At 39.1% G+C, this 16,061-nt stretch overlaps 1 protein-coding gene across 10 annotated transcripts in view; it reads right to left on the bottom strand.

Annotated features, from left to right (window-relative positions):
• Positions 1–353: 353 nt before the first annotated feature.
• The window catches only part of HNRNPR (heterogeneous nuclear ribonucleoprotein R), a 30,127-nt gene continuing 14,419 nt past the window's right edge, over positions 354–16,061 (bottom strand). For 4 of the 10 annotated variants that reach the window (XM_074555765.1, XM_074555768.1, XM_074555767.1 and 1 more), the window contains 4 exons: positions 15,050–15,255; positions 14,207–14,356; positions 12,049–12,170; positions 354–11,873 (listed from right to left, as the gene is read on the bottom strand). In XM_074555765.1, the coding sequence (XP_074411866.1) occupies positions 11,261–11,873; positions 12,049–12,170; positions 14,207–14,356; positions 15,050–15,255 (1,091 nt within the window). In that variant the 3' untranslated portion in view covers positions 354–11,260. The remainder of the gene's footprint in view (positions 11,874–12,048; positions 12,171–14,206; positions 14,357–15,049; positions 15,256–16,061) is intronic. The other 6 variants (XR_012583352.1, XR_012583353.1, XR_012583350.1 and 3 more) reach the window with 6 other exon arrangements.

Here is a 16,061-nt window from a genome sequence, read left to right as displayed (position 1 = left end):
TGCTGCTCCTCACCAGGTATCAATGGATAAAACACCACAACTGTTTGGTTCAACCCAAATCACACGTGGAAAAAGCAGGCACTGAGCTCCACTTCTGAGAACACAATTGATTTTTATCTCCTCTGCCTCTCTGGTTGTGTCAGGCTCACAAATATTCCACCTGAGCCTTGCAAAGCAGCAGGGACCTGAGAAGGCACTGAGTCAGGTGACACCCAAAAAGATGTTTTCAGACAAATATAATGAGCAGTTACATACACACGTCTCTGTCTCACCTCTACTAAAAGCTCATTAAAACCCAGCTTCCTAATCACTTCAATTTAAAGTACAGAAAACCAGGAAGATGTGAATATGTGTTTCTTTTTTTTTCCTTTTAAATGTTTGCAATGAGTCCTAAACTGTGAGGTAAATATGAGCCAAACCTTCTGACCATGCTGACTACTGGTGCATGATGAACCATAAGAGACTGAGAGGGACAAAGCCTAAGCCCAGGAGATGTAGAAAACACCTAGAAAAGGAAAAATATTCAAAAAATGTAACAATAAATATTGAAAAGAAACTAGGGAGTCATATAATTTTCTGTCTAACTTCTCTACTTGCCAGTTTTTTTTGTTTGTTTTTTTAATTTTTTCCCCCAGTGTAGTGTTGCAAAGGGCACTGAGAAGCCATCTACTGGTATGCCCAAATTCCTTCAGTCCACATTCAGCTGAAATTTCTAAGAAGCAATTATAAATACTTCAAAAACAAGTTTTGCCTGAGCAGTTTCAATTAAAAACCCACTGGGCTAAAAATAAACTTGATTTAAGTAGTGGAGCATATATTGATTATTGCAGGTATTATTCTAACAAGTTTAAGAGCATGGTTTCCAGCCCAAAAACCCAGAATGTGATTGATACTTGTGCTCTAATAATTCCTTTCCACATTCCCTGTTCTGCCAGACATCAGTCAGGCAGTGAAGAGCAGCTTTGCCCTGCAGGCTACAACCCAGAGCACTGCCACAGGCCAAGAGTCACCTACAGGAAAATTGCAATTTTGCTAGATTTTTGTAAATTTAAAAGAATATCCAGGCTCCAACTGATTTCAAACTGTGCCACAGCTTTAGAATCCTAGTGTGTGTGCAGAGGCTACAATGGCAGGCGGCATAAATGAAGTCCTGAAATCCTTTCAGGAAAGCCAGCAAACAAACTTCTCCACACAGACAAGGAGAGGTAACTTATCAACTCAATTCATTTGGCATCATGAATGTTCTTCAGGGATTATGAGATGAGAATGGAAGTTAAACATTATTAGTAGATAAAGGAGTCCAGGCACTCGTGTACTAAGATATAAAAATGAGTTTTAACTTCTTCAGAGCCTGATTTCTGATTGCTGTTAATAACTAAAGTTTCTAAAATAGCTTATTTAGACAACTAATAGAGAGAAAAAACCCTGTGCATTTACACAGCCATAGGCTTTTTCTTCTCTTTTCATTCTGCCATCTTCTCACAGCAGCACTGAGACACCTGCACTGGCTGAACTGTTTTTATGACAGGACTGAACTCAAGAGTGTAACACGCAAATGAACATCTAATCATGCTTACATCTCAATTTTCATCAAGCAATCCTATCTCTGTAAGTAACTGCAATCATTCTCAGGCTCTTGGTATTAAAGTCTGATTGTGGGGTTTTTTCTCACTAAAGGTTTTGTGGTCTCAGTTTGGAACAGAGAAGAATGTTTTGCTAACACAAGCAGAGGCTCTGTGCATCAAAAATGAGTCTGGCTTTGCTTGAGATCCACCTGGCTCTGCCAATCCCACACTTCCTCCTGGAAGTCTTCTTACATATTTATACACTGCACTTCCTCCATGCCCAGGGGATTAATCAATTCAGGCATCATTATTTAATTTTCACCTACCAACACAGTACATGACAATGGAGAATCAATGTGAATTATGTACCCCATGTTTCTGTTACATCAAGAGCAAAGTTCACAGTCTCTATGGCCAGATCCAGCTCAGTATCTGAAAAACATGCATTTTTAAATTAAAAAAAAAAAAGTTACACCAAGCATCCTTGTGGTCTGTCCTGGATTATTTAACTTATTACTAGAGGCTTTGTAAGAAATACACAATGGTTAAAGAGATGCACAACACACAACTTCTTTGCATTTCAAGCTCAAACTGAAACAGCCACAGAAGACAGCAGAGATGTTATTTACTGTTAGCACTTCCTGCTCCTCTCCTGGTTACCCAGCCTACAAGCCAGTTGTTACTTTGGATTTGGATTTTATTCATTAGCCTCTACTGACTGCTTTCCTAAATGTCTGATGTCCCCTCTTTTTCCCAAGGTCAATCATTCTGTAGAAATATTGAGTAGAAAACTTTCTGAGCTAATTCACTTGCACCCTTTGTTCACATAAAAGCAACACTAAAATAGCCTGTGTCAGTAGGAACTGCTCAGATCCTGTCTGCAGACTCAGGCTTTCAGTTGCACTTGACAGCTCAAACAAGACAATTCTAACAGAAAATAGGCCAATTTTCTTCAGAATGCCAAAAAGTTCTACCCTGCAGAAATAATCCTCATGGAAAGTCAGGATATCCCAGCTGAACCCCAAGAACTCAAATATATGGTCCTTGAATAATCAGAGAACAGAAAACAGAGAATCAGTATAAAAAGTTCAATTGAGTGAAAAATCAAGGAAAGTGAAGTTAAAGGAAAAAACATCCCAAGTGCTGCCTCTGAGAAGAAGGATGATTATTCCCACCACAAAATTGGACTCTAAACCTTTATGCTAGAGTCTAGACTTTGCTGGAACAGAAGAGTTGCTTTTCATGTATTCCTGAAATGCAAATTTCCATTACTACTTATTCCTTGGTGAAAGAAGGGGTGGAGCTGATCACAGCAATTACCAGTGAGAACCACAGGAGTGCTCTCCCAGATGTGTAAACAAACACTGCCCATCCCACACTGCACACATCTCATACCAGAAATATCACAGCTACTCAAATAGCTGCACATCTGTATTTCATTTCAGCAACTTCTACTGATACACCCACACATTTGATGTTCTTTAGCTGCTTCTATTTTAAACCCCAGCCTAGCTGCTAAAAGGATTTTTCAAGCTATTTCTAAGATAACCTCCATTGGTGGAGATACCTCTCTGGCCACACAGCCTCCCTCAGTGGGGAAGGTGCAGCCTTCACTGCACAGATCCCACTTTGGCCAGTGAAATAGATTTAATTTGTGACCTTTCGATTTTACATGCTACACTGCAAACCCTTCTGAACCCACTCCTAAGGCACATAAAAGAAAACATCAATTTGACATGAGAGAAAAAGCTAAAACTTTACAACCAAGAGTCAGTCAAGCAAAAAAGGAGAGGGGGAAAAAGCGTATTTATTTTCTGTGAACTGCCATGAAAGAAACATAGAGAAGATTTAATGTTTACCAGAACATTAAAGAAAATACATGTTCTAATGCTTCACAAACATGATGAATGATGAATGTTTTTTTGTATAAAATGATTTTATGAGCAAATTAGATCCTAAGTCCATGCCTACAGTTCTCTGCAAGATCTATCATCTAAAAATGCTGATGAAATTACTAACTCAAGTTCTCATACTTCTGGTAGGTAAGGAATAATATCAAAGAAATTTGAAGAATCCTTCAGTATTTTTACCTTTACATACCACATCAAAAAAATCATTTGAAAAACAGCAAGGTCCACTCAAAAAAAATCTCAAACCTTGCAATAGAGCTTTGCATCTGCACCAGCAGCTTGTTGGCTCAACACATCCAAGACACTGCAGGAAATGCTTTTTTCTTCTTTCTCTCTACATGAGGAGACAAGTACAGGTGAACATCCAACCAACAATGGGAGAGGAAAGGAAGAGCAGAAGTGAGAAGCTACAATGCTACCATTAGGGATTTAAGTATCCTCATTTCTATGGAACCTTAAATTCAATGTCTCTACTGTAATCATTGGTTTGTCCAGCATGAGAGCAGCAAGAACTGCTTGATGGTCAAGTATCACTTAGGATCTGAATGAGAAGCAGCTGAGAAATCCTGCTGGCAAGTTCACCAGAACTGCTACAGACTCACTCTTCAACCTGAAACTGAATTTTGTCTCTGACCTGTGTGTTCAGCTCAGCACTGCTCTATCAAAAAGCCTACAGACTGCTTATTAGATGTAATGCAATGTATTGGCATCCTGCAAATGTACAGCAGTTTGAAAATCAAAGCTACAGAAATCAAAAATAACATGAACGGCATAAAGATTGACTAGGTATTCATTAATAGGGTTTTTGTAGTGAACCCCTAAATAATAGCTGAAGGAAAATTGGTGGGGCAGAAAACCAAATTTGACGGAAATGGTTATGATTAAGAGTCATCTTTAAAGCTGTGTCCACCAAAAATTTTAAATTTAATCCAGAACTGTTTGGAAACAGGAGAATAAAGGTGGCTGCTCAAATTTCTGGAGTAAGCACAATGGGATAAGCATGACTGTACTTATTTATGAGCTACTGCTCAGCTCTCTGGCTATTAAAGGACCTTTGTATGATCTACACCCCTCCAGTTTTTGACCCTGTTCAACTTGACTCTGAATGCTAGGGCAATATTCTCCTGGCCTAATTTTCAGCACTGTGCAAGATCTCTGCATTCCCAGAAGAGCCCTATGAACCCCTCAGCACAGCCCTTTCAACTCTGACCTTCCTGATACTGCACCAAGGACACTGCCAAGGTGGGAAGAGAACACCAACTGCAGCACAAGCAGATTTATAAAATACCTGAAAATTGCCCATTCCAGCAAAAAGAGAAAGCAATAAGAATTCCCAGTTCTTTTCCTGGAGTGGCACACAGAAACTTTGGTGAGAGGCCCCAGAGATCTGATGTCAGATCTGAACCACTCCTGCCAATAATTCATGTTTACTGAAAAATGATCCAGCTGAGCTGCTGCATTATTGGGTGTTTCCCAAACAGGACCAGCTACCACCTACCTGCAAGGACTCTACTGCAACTCCTCTGCCCTTCCCAGGGAGAGCAGCAAAAGGTGCCCAGTCCCCAGGGTGCTGTGGGCACAGCCAGGCTGTCTTTCCTTGTTTGGGACTTTGGGTTTTTTGTAAAGGTTGTTGGGTTGGTTTGGGCTTTTCTTAAGAACTGTAAGTATTTTTAATCACAGGACTTTTAGCCCATGCAGCATTTCACTTCTCTTTTCCTGCAGCACTTAAAGCAGCACAGCAGGGAATTCCAGAACAGAAAGAAGCATCCATTGCTAAGACAGCTGCAGGCTCTCCAGAATCAGATTCCTCTCCTATCATGAAATTAATGCTTACACCACATTTCCTCTGAAATTCCAGCTGGGTATGCACCTTCTGCACACCAAATGTGAAATGTCTGAAGGTATGTCAGAAAGAATAATGTCCTGTGAACAGGTGCTGATACAATGGATGCTCATTCCTCGAAATTAAAATGTAAATACAATCACCTCTCACAGGTTGCTGTGAAGATTTAAAAACAGAACCTGTGTATCCTACACTTACACAAGCTCTACAGAAGTTCAACAGGAGAATCCAATGAGAACACTGTACACTCACTGGTGCTAAAGAAGGAAAAAAGAGAAGCTTGTGTCTGAAGCAAGGAGGGCAGAACTGGAATTTGGTCTGCTTTTCATTCTTTTTTCCCTTTTATTTTTTTGCCTTTAATGCAATCTGGCAGCTTAATGACATAAATACATACTGACATTGTGTTTTAAACTCATGAACTTCACTGATAAGAGACTGATGTTTTATGAAAGGAGCATGTCCCATTCCCATCATTTCCAGCTATCTCCAAATTCCACATGTGCAAAAGCCAATTCCATTCAGTTGCTTTTTCTCCTGTAAGGACCTTGCCCTCTGCTTCCTTTCCCAGAGACCACCTGAGCATGTGCAACACATCCTACTGCACTCACTACCAGCAGCTCTATGGGACATGCAGACTGGAAACTCCAGAATTAAGAGATCATCTTTTTTCTGTTTATGATTTTCCAAGTGAAACAACACTGATGACTTTGTGTGATCATAATGTTCTCAAGTCGTGCTATGCCGAGTAAGGTTTATCTGGAACGAAACAAATACTTCATTTCTGAAAATTCCTTACAAAATACCTGTACTCACCAGGCACATTTCTTCTGCAGGTGTTGTCACAACTGGCATGCTATTCAGTCCCACAATGACTGCACCTGGAATGCTCCTCTAGCCTAGAAAGCTTTTCCAACTTCTCTGCTCCTTTCCAAGTACTGCATGAACAAGCAGGAAAAGACAAGTCTGCTGGCTGAGGAAAGGTGCAAGATGAGCAGGTGCCATGAAGAATTCAACATGTCCAAGTATTTGATTTGCAAACCTGTTCTTCAGCTTTTGCTATTTGTTTGTCTAGAATCAACATATGCCTTCCACAAAAAGAGATGAATATCAAAATCCAGTGGGATTTTATAATGGGATCAACTACAGCTGTCCTTGGTACAAAAGCCATTCTCTCTTGATTAATGACTTCTAAACATTATCATGTTCAATACATAAATGATTCAAACTCATGATATGCCAGTTTTGTTATTTTCAAGGCAAAATTTTATTATTTTCCAGAGATCTACTTGGACACTTTTCTTAACAGCATTCTTAAGCTTTGAAGAAGTGTGCTGCAAATTCTGCTTTTCCACAGGTGGGGAAAGAAATCCAACCCATACCTGGATTTAATTAGAGATGAAAAATTTAAATGTTCAAAATGTTTTATGCTTCCAGCACTCTTAAAAGAGCATCCACCTTTCTTCTGAAGTGCAAGTCATCTTTATTTTCAAATTAATTTCAAGAACCTATACCATATGCCTCTCTTGAACATGGACAGATTTAACCTCAACTTTTACCTTCCACATTTGCAATCTCTCCATGGTAATGGCAGATTTTGAAAGCTATTCCAGTGCTCAGGTCTGTGGAGCTCATATCCTCCCTCCTCCCACACCAACCCTTCCATCTTACTGAAGGAAATGAGAAAGAAAGTTTTCTTACCTAGAACTCCAAGGTTAATGTCCCCTGCGAACCCCACCTAGCAAGTCGACATCATGACATGTCAGGTCAGCCTCAAGCACGCTTCCCTGATAGTCAGGTAAAAGGAAGGAGTTAAAATACAAAATTGACACTTGCAGATTTCTGGACATCAGAAAATATATTCTGAACTGTCTTTCAGAGCTTCTGGTAACCTCCAAGTTGTTAAAACATTTCTTCAGAGGGATTCTCCTGTTCTAAAATTTCAGAAGTTCCTGATCAATAACCAAGTATTGCAGATCCACCTTGACTATTTTCATCATTTCTTATGTTTTCCCTTCAGTACAAATGATTTTTTTTTCCCTACTCTACACATTTTATCAACTAATACATGCTCAACCAAACTGCTCTGGGTTTCAAAGGACAATTTAAGCCAATAGACTACAACAGCTTCATTCAAGTTCTAAGTTAACAGAAGCTCTAACTTCTTTTTGTTGTTGTTTTAGAAAAAACAGGAACACAACGTGGTACACTCTTTCTATAAGGCTCTGAGCTACTCACAGAGGTCAACAAATGACAGAATTCCACTGACAGCCTCCACCTCACTAGCAATCCTTCATCACACACATACTCCTCCTCAAGTCATGCATGATCAAAGATTGCTGATGACAGATTTCTAGGAGAGCTCCTTGCTGTTCTATGGAAGGGCCACCAGCACTTTTAGATAACAATTAATCCTTGCTGAAAATACATTCATTCAGTAGGGTCTTTGGGTCTTGGTACTAAATGTTTTTGAGAGGTTTAAGACTTTTTGCTCAGCACTTCACATTGGTTTCTCTCCTAGCCTTATAATAAGAGTGCCCTCTGTATTTTTTTTTTTTTTTGTGGAGTTCAAATTATAGAAATGGGTTTAATGTCCAAACAGAGAAGGGACAAAAAGTGGTCAGGTTTTTATACAGAGTCACCAAAATCATGCGGTGATCTTCTACTTCGAGTTTATTTTGGAAAGCTTTAAGCAATGCAGTTGTCATTCTTTAATAATCAGACTACAGAAGCTGAGATTTAAAAATAAACAATTGCTAGAAAACACTTTGAAAAAATGCAAACTCTGTTGAATGAGATAGTAAAATTTTCAGTTTAGTTTAGTAAAGTTGTTAATAAAGTGAAATTAATTATATAATAACACAGTAGCTGTAAAGTATTTTGCTCGAGTTTTGGAACTGCTAGGAGTCTGGTAACTTGCTTCTTATGTCAAACACCTTATCAATACAGACATTTAAGCAACTGCTATAAATGAGTGATCAAATGATTATTAAAACTCCATTTCATGGCTCCTCCTCCAATGCCAGCAGGACACCCATAAAAGCTGAATATTGGTGTGCAAGTTGAAATCCATTTTCAACATATTATAGAGGATTTTTGCTCAGTTATATTGAAGAAACAATCAAAAGAAATGCACGAGAGTAAATTTAAATTTATTTTTTAACTAGATGTCCAAATTGTGCTGAGAAATTCTTCCTTTGAGTCAGGCATGGTAGTTTTCCACTGTACTACAGTATCTTTGTTGATAATTTTTTCCATCATTTCATTAAGTTCTTCAAGTTCAGCACACACCACTATTCAAGTAAGCTGTAGCACACCTTATCTATGGATTAAATAAAAGTACTGCTGCAAATTTAAAAGGTGAATTTGAGTAGCCATAAACCATGTAAATCAAAGAACTTGGTATATCTTGCAAATATAAACTTCTGAGTTTAACTGTCAACTGTTATGATTTTCAATTATAAAAATTAATAGCTAACTCCACATATTTACTAAAACTACTAGTAGAAATGATGATTTGGGGAGAAGTAAATACAAGATGCAACCTTACAGTTCTTGAGGAAGACAATTTTAACATTTTTGTTTCTCAGCTCTTTTGTAACCACTATAACTGAGGTGTTCAACTTCCCCCCAGTCCCCCCACAGCCCTCACTAGCACCTCACCTCTCCTGGCCAAAGTGCAATATGGGAACACTGCCTTCTGCCAAGATGGAGAGCACTTGAAATACGATTCCAATTAAGCTCCTTGTACTAGATCCCCTTTACAATGAATACTGAAAAGTCAATATTATTGGGACTACAGGGTTCTGCTCAGCACTGTAAGAGCTGTAGAACTACCAGAAAGTCATTCAGATAGGGCAGCAAAAATTTGTGTTAGAACAGAATTACAAACCACATCCTTACCACGAGCAAAAGCCTGAAGTGTATAATCAGGCAAAGCCCTCTGAGTTCACTGCTCAGGTAAGAAACAGAGAGGACATGGTTTGGCTCCATAACTGGAGAAAAAAAAACCCCAAACCCCAACATAATAGATATTGATTTTTTTAAAAGCACTTTTAAGCTATTTATGACCAATTCTATTAATTGGAAGAGGCTGACATGGGCAAACCCATTTCTGAGAAGCAGACAGACATCTTCGATTCAGGTCCCAACTCAAACCCTGCAATCCCATTCCAGATCCACAGCAGTGTGGGGAGCCTCATCTTACTGGGAATATTCTGACATTACACACTTGAGACACCAGACAGGAATAGAAGACAAAGGGAGGAGTATGACCACTGAAGTTTAACTTCCTCAATAGTCTGTGTTTGGAATGCTGTAAATCAAGTATGAGCAATGTATTGGATTTGGATATTTAGAGGTCCAGCAATAGTTTTCTTTAGAGAAAGTATAAATCCGTTTGTTTCTCTCTTTTCTTGAGAAGCAAATGTTCTTCATTGTGGTACAGAATGGCTTAGATGCAACACAAGAGTAATGTCATGATTTGCCAGTTAAAATTGACATCTGGGAATGTCCAAGACAAGGGTCAAAGCAACACATAATATAATGTAGCTAGCAATGCCCTCAAAAGATAAAAGTCTTAAACTTTTGAACAGCCTTTATTTTAAGGCAGGAGAATTCTAAGGCAAATTGTTCATCATGGCAGAACATCAAATTAAAATGTCAAGATAGAAATAAGCAGAATCTGGAGAGTATGTTCGTGTTATCCGTAGCAAGAAATTAATTTAGCGTGCCATAGCACCCAAGCTGTAATTCTCATTCCTAGTCAAATATTATTTGAGATTAGATTAAGATGCTTGAGATCAAAATAATTTCCCTGTGTGTCTGTAGGCTCAATTATACAGTAAGGCTGGATCCTACCAGAACAGCCTCCACAGGACATCACCAAAGGAACAAAATTAACACCATTGTAGGATCTGCTTCCTTCTCCACATTACATTAGAGGACTAGATTTTAATCAGATCTCTGTGAATGCTTGGATACAATTCAACACTTTTAAATAGGAAAAAAAAGTTTCAAAATTAGATGCTGATAAATTATTGAACAGCAATTAAACAGTGAGTGCCTTTTGGGCTGTCCGTAATTTCTCCTAGTTTTCAGTCTGATGTCCACAGTGCTACATGTTGGAAAGCACAGGAAATTTTGCACGAATTTGATCACTCACATAGGCAGTTATACTTTGAAAACAATATTTTTCACAAGAATTACCAATGAAATAATGTTTTAGGACACAATTGAATTTGAAATAGGTAATGTTTTGAATAGATTTTTGAGTTTTATTGAAATCTTACATGAACAAGAAATTGGAAATACAATCACATCAAGGAACAAATTGCCACGGCTTTGACGTTTTAAGCCAAACAAATTTTGTAGGGCAGATTTTCAAAAAGGTGTGAAGTTATAACAATTTAAAAACACAGTTATCCTACTTCTAGGAATGCAAAACATACAATCATGTTATTTTCAATACAAGAAAACTTAATTTGTTGTAATTTCTTAAAACTACTAAGACAAAGCACTAGCTTTTACTTTTATGTACAGCATACTCCTATGTAGTCTATCCCAAATCCAAAAAAAAAAAAAAAAAAAAAGAAGAAACTGTCCAAAACCAGAGGTTCTGCAAAATCATGATTGAACAGTGTGCCATTCCTGCTTTTAAACTGCTAAAGTGAAGCCTAAAATGATAAAAGCACTGAGACCCCATAAGGAGTTCAGGAATTCTGCAAGCCCAGTAATGTCCAAGTGCGTTTATGAAAAAAGAAAACTAAGAGACTCGAGTATATACACAATAGAGTGATTCTTCAGCCCAATACAAATGGCAGCCAATCGCTACTGAAGGATGAAACATTAAGCCAATTTTTTTCTTTTTTTTTTTTTTTTTTTGAAAGATGTAGAGCTATAGCCAATTCTATGTTTTCCAATATTCTCAATCCCTCCTCACTTGTCTACTTCCACTGTTGCCCATAAGTATCCTGATAAAATTCCTGGTTGTCATTATTGTAACCATAGTTACCGGCATAGTCACCACCTTGCTGGAGCGGCTGCTGAGCGATGGGTTGGGAGCCCCAGTTCTGCTGGTTGTTGGTCTGCCGGCGCTTGGAATCAGGCTGGTTGTACCCATCTGCCTTTCTCTTGCCTCCTACGTTGCCCCCACGGTTGCCCCTGGCTCCACGAGCACCACGTCCTCTCTGCTGCTGTGCAGGGCCCCCTCTCCCCCCCCTGGCTCCTCTCGGCGGTCCCATGGGTGCCCCCCTCTGTGAGTAGCCAGCTCTACCTCTTGGTGGTGGTGCTCCCCGCCCCCTAGGTGGTGGAGGGGCACCTCTCCCACCCCTTCCTCCTCCTCCTCTTCCTCTTATAGCATAGCCATCATCATAGCCGTAATAGGGATCTTCATAGCCACCACGGTAGTCATGATAGTCATAGCCATAGTAATCATCATAATAATCTTCATAGCCATAGTAATCTGGGGGATAGCCATATCCACCTCTTCCTCCACGGCCTCGGCCTCTCATAGGAGGTGGCATGCGAGGCGGAGGGTAGTAATAATAATCTTCATACCTAGGAAAGAAAAAGAAGCACAGAATTATTTCTCTCCAAAAGCAACTCAAAATACAGTATGTTGTTGATTAGCAATATGAAACATGGAGAAAAGTCAAGTCAAGGCATTGAGGTGTTGCAGAGCAGCCCCTGTGTGGCAGGGTGCAGCGTTACCGCGGGGCGGGGTGACACTCACGCAGTGCTCCGGGAGGCCTGTCTGGCAGCCTGACGCTCTTTCCTTTTCTTATCCGGTGGCTTTGCTAATACTATTTCAATTTCTTCCCCTTCTATCTCTTTCCCATTCATTTCATTCATAGCCTGTATAAAAATTAAAAGAAAAATAACTAAAAATTTTTTTCCATTCAAAGGGAACTAAAACTTACTGCAAGAAACCAGACAGCTGGGCTGCTCCAGGCTGAGCTCTGCCATTTGCTTTGCTTTTGTGCTACATAAACAGAATGTTACACATCACTTTTCCAAGAGCCACTTCATTCACCAGTTATTTTTTTTTATATAATAAGATAAAAAAGAGGATTAAAACATATTAAGAATTATTTTATGAAATCAGACGTAGCACCATCAGTTTTTATGTTCCTGTATCTCCTAGAAACCTTTCAGAAATCAACAAGTTCTCACTACTCACACTGACATAAACACTCACTGCACTTACAAGCCTGGTAGAACACATAAGAGATAGAATTGTTATATTTGTAGTTCCCAGGTAGCTGAATGAGAGCCAAGTGACTGAGAAAATCAAGTAGTTCTGAGGACAGATACTTGAGGAGAAAAAACCACAGAAGATTACTGAAAGTTGGTGATGTCATCAAGTAAGCCCTGAATCCTCCAGAAAATTAATGTGCAATGTTTTACTATCAAATGTGCCTACAAAGAAAACTTAATACACAAAATACAGTTAGGACTAGACCCTCCCAATTCCTCACCTGGAGTTATCTGCATTGCATTAAACTTTTTTGGGTATTAATATTTGCATTAATGAAGACTTTGTGTCTGTACACCTACGTGCCTCAAAAGCATTAGAAATTGTGGCAATTTATTTTCACAAAATTACTGATAAAAATTAGTAAATGCTAGAATCAATGATCCAGTTCTATGCATTCCACACGTAAATACCATAACTTCATTGAAAGCCAAAACACATCCACACACAAAAATATCTCAAAGTTCATCAGCCAATTTAGTGGCCATGAAACAGACACATGGGCCACATGTGGTGGTTTCCAGCTTGAGATAAATGTTAGTGATGCATTTGATCTTTTTCTCAGCTGCTGCAAGTTTCCAGTTGCTGAAATCTAACAGAGCACTCAGCAGGTAACAGTACTTGGAAAGGGCCTGAGAGTGTTCACAAACACTACACAAAACCACATCCAGAGCTGTGCTGACTTACCCCTTGCTTGAACACCTTCTTGTCCTCCCTCAGACACGGCCTAAACCTACCCAAACCAACCTCAGCCTTGCTAAGTAAGACTGATATTCATCTTAAAGCCACAATCAAGAGTATTCTAAAACCTAATGTCTTGTGTAGTAAAATCCTAAGCAATTAAATGGCTATAAAATCATTAACAAGACCAAGTGCAGAGCCTTTGAACTGTCCATATAGCCACATACACCACATGCAATGTATCTGCTTCAAGACTCCCAAATTCAAAAAAACACTTCCTACTCTCCTATCAACTATGGATTTAAAAGACAGATGCAGTAATTTCTACAGAATTCAATGTACTGAATCACAGTCAGCAGATATTAATGACCTTCTCAACAGCTCATGGCCACAAAGGAGGAGAACTCTGAAGCTTACAATAATGATCTTCAATATTTAACAAGTCATTGAGAACAAACCTCAGGTGCATGCAGAGTGAAAAACTGGAAATGCTTAAAGAGTTGCCAACACCACTCTCCTCTCCTTCACAAAGTATTTTTTAATTACCTCCCAATTTCTATTTCATACTTCTGTCACTCCAAAACTACACACAGCCTTTAAATAGGGTCTTTGAGAGACAACTGATACCTTCTGCCACTGTTTCCTCAGTAAAACTGTCTAGGCTGATCTCTTATTTTCCTCTTCTCTAGACTCTCCTGCATTGCTCTACACCAATTTTCCAGCCTACTTGTTAACTTGCTACAGTTTTGTCCTTTCAAGTTTCACATCCTCCTAGCTAGCTACTGAAATCATAGGAACAAAATTATTAGCACTGAAATTCTTACAATGGGAACCTTATTAAATGGGCTCTGTGGTTTGTCTTACCGAGGTATTTACTGTAAAGAAATTTCTTAAAACCATTCATAAAAAATAAAGTGCTCTCACCAACTTAACCAAGAAAGAATAATTAACCTACCTTCACTGCTGCACCTCTGTCCTCAAAATGAACAAATGCATAATCCTTCAACTTCTTTACTCTTTCCAGCTTTCCAAATTCAGAAAAGGATTTCTCAAGAATTTCTTCTGTCACAGTAGTGGCCAAGTTTCTTACAAATAAAACTTTAACCTGGTGAAAAAATGAGAACAAAGCTGTAATCTTTAAAAGTCAAACCTTAAAAGAAACAACTAACTAGTAATTATTCTCTTTTTGGTTGCATTAAGAAATTTGGGTAACTTTATTAATTCTGAATCTGTTTAAAAAAAAACAAAGTGCCTTGTAGTTAGTTACCTGTATGAAGTTTCTACAACTTCTCTCCTTTCACAGTTCCCTTCCATAATCAGAAGAATATCCAGCTTTGATTTTCTGCTTCTGGGATGCCACAAATCCCAGCAAAATTTTAGTAACAGACCTCCAGGACAACAAGGAGTTACCCCAAAACACTGGGATAAAATGCACATCCATTCCCCATGCTGAACTTCACCTTTATCTCACTCTGGAAAACAGTTTCACACAACACCTACCTGGTATGGATTGCAGCTAAAGCAGAAAATGCACAGCCTGATGTGTCCATCCAGCAGGATAACCCTGCACAGGACTAGCTCAGATGTTAACAGCAGTCAGTAACAGCACATTTCCAACATCTTCCAATGGCAACTCACCCACAGTGCTCAGACCACGTGCACAGCTTAGGGTGAAATGCCCTCTAATTGCTTTTTGTGCCTCACAATTAGCCTGGCTCAGCTGCAACAAATCTTTGTCACTGTGGCATAAAGAAATTCCTCCCAAAGCACAAGAGCATCCAGTGAAGTCTCCACTGACCTTTGCCATGACTTCTGGATCAGGTTCCTCTACTGGATCAGCCCATTCCACTGTAACAACATTTCCCCAGACTTTTACTTTCCCACTCATCAGGCGTCGGCGAGCTTGTGCTGCTGACTTGTGATCCTCATACTCCAAGAAGCAGAATCCTCGATTCTTCTTTTTATCATCAGGTTGATGATACAAAATTACATCCACCAAACCCTCTGAAAAACACATCTTTAGTACTGAGCTTCAAAAGGAAAGTAAAAATCTAGTCTACCCTAATATGCCTTCACTCATGTTTTGTAGTGATTTAGAATTTTACACCTGAAAGGGAGTGGGAGCACAAGAAAAGCAAAACAAATAGATATTCATCCAATTTACCCAGAAACATGTCACCTAGCAATTAAAATTCCTCAGAATAGCTCTGCAAAACATCAACCTCAGCAACTCACACAATCTAAGTTTTCTATACTTTTTAAATCGCTTTTACATCTTTGAAAGGCAGCCAGCACTAACACATGACCTCTCCCCTGCCTCCTGCAGAACCTAGAAGGAACATCTTCCACATCTCTCCAAAAAGAGGAGAGAGAACTAAATGAATATTCACCTTCTGTTTTCACCACTTCCCTGAAGTACTTATAAATAGCAATCCTGAAAAAGAAGCAGGAGGTTAAAGCTCTCCTACAGGAACAAGAGCAAGTGACTCAATCTCTTATCTAAGGCAGAAGCACCCTTTCACTGATGAGCTGACTTCTCTTTTTCCTACTTGCTGCACATACTGGAGAATGCTGCAAAACTGGGACAAAAAAATTAGTCTGTTATTGACTATTTCTCTAGTAATACTCCCTCTAAACCAATTTAGTACTCCCTCCTCCCCTTCACTACTCAGGAATACATTTGCTTCAGGCTCCCCAAAAAACTTCTCCATGTTGACAGCAGAACCTCCTGTGGATCCAGTCACAAACACAGAACCTTCAACAGAAAGTTAGAACAGGTAACAGAATTGGAACCTTCATTTTCTTCAGAG

This window comes from Zonotrichia albicollis, chromosome 20, assembly GCF_047830755.1.
Source record: "Zonotrichia albicollis isolate bZonAlb1 chromosome 20, bZonAlb1.hap1, whole genome shotgun sequence".
Lineage (NCBI taxonomy): Eukaryota > Metazoa > Chordata > Aves > Passeriformes > Passerellidae > Zonotrichia > Zonotrichia albicollis.
The sequence above is the reverse complement of the archived record's forward strand: the minus strand, read 5'-3'. Positions and strand labels throughout refer to the sequence as shown.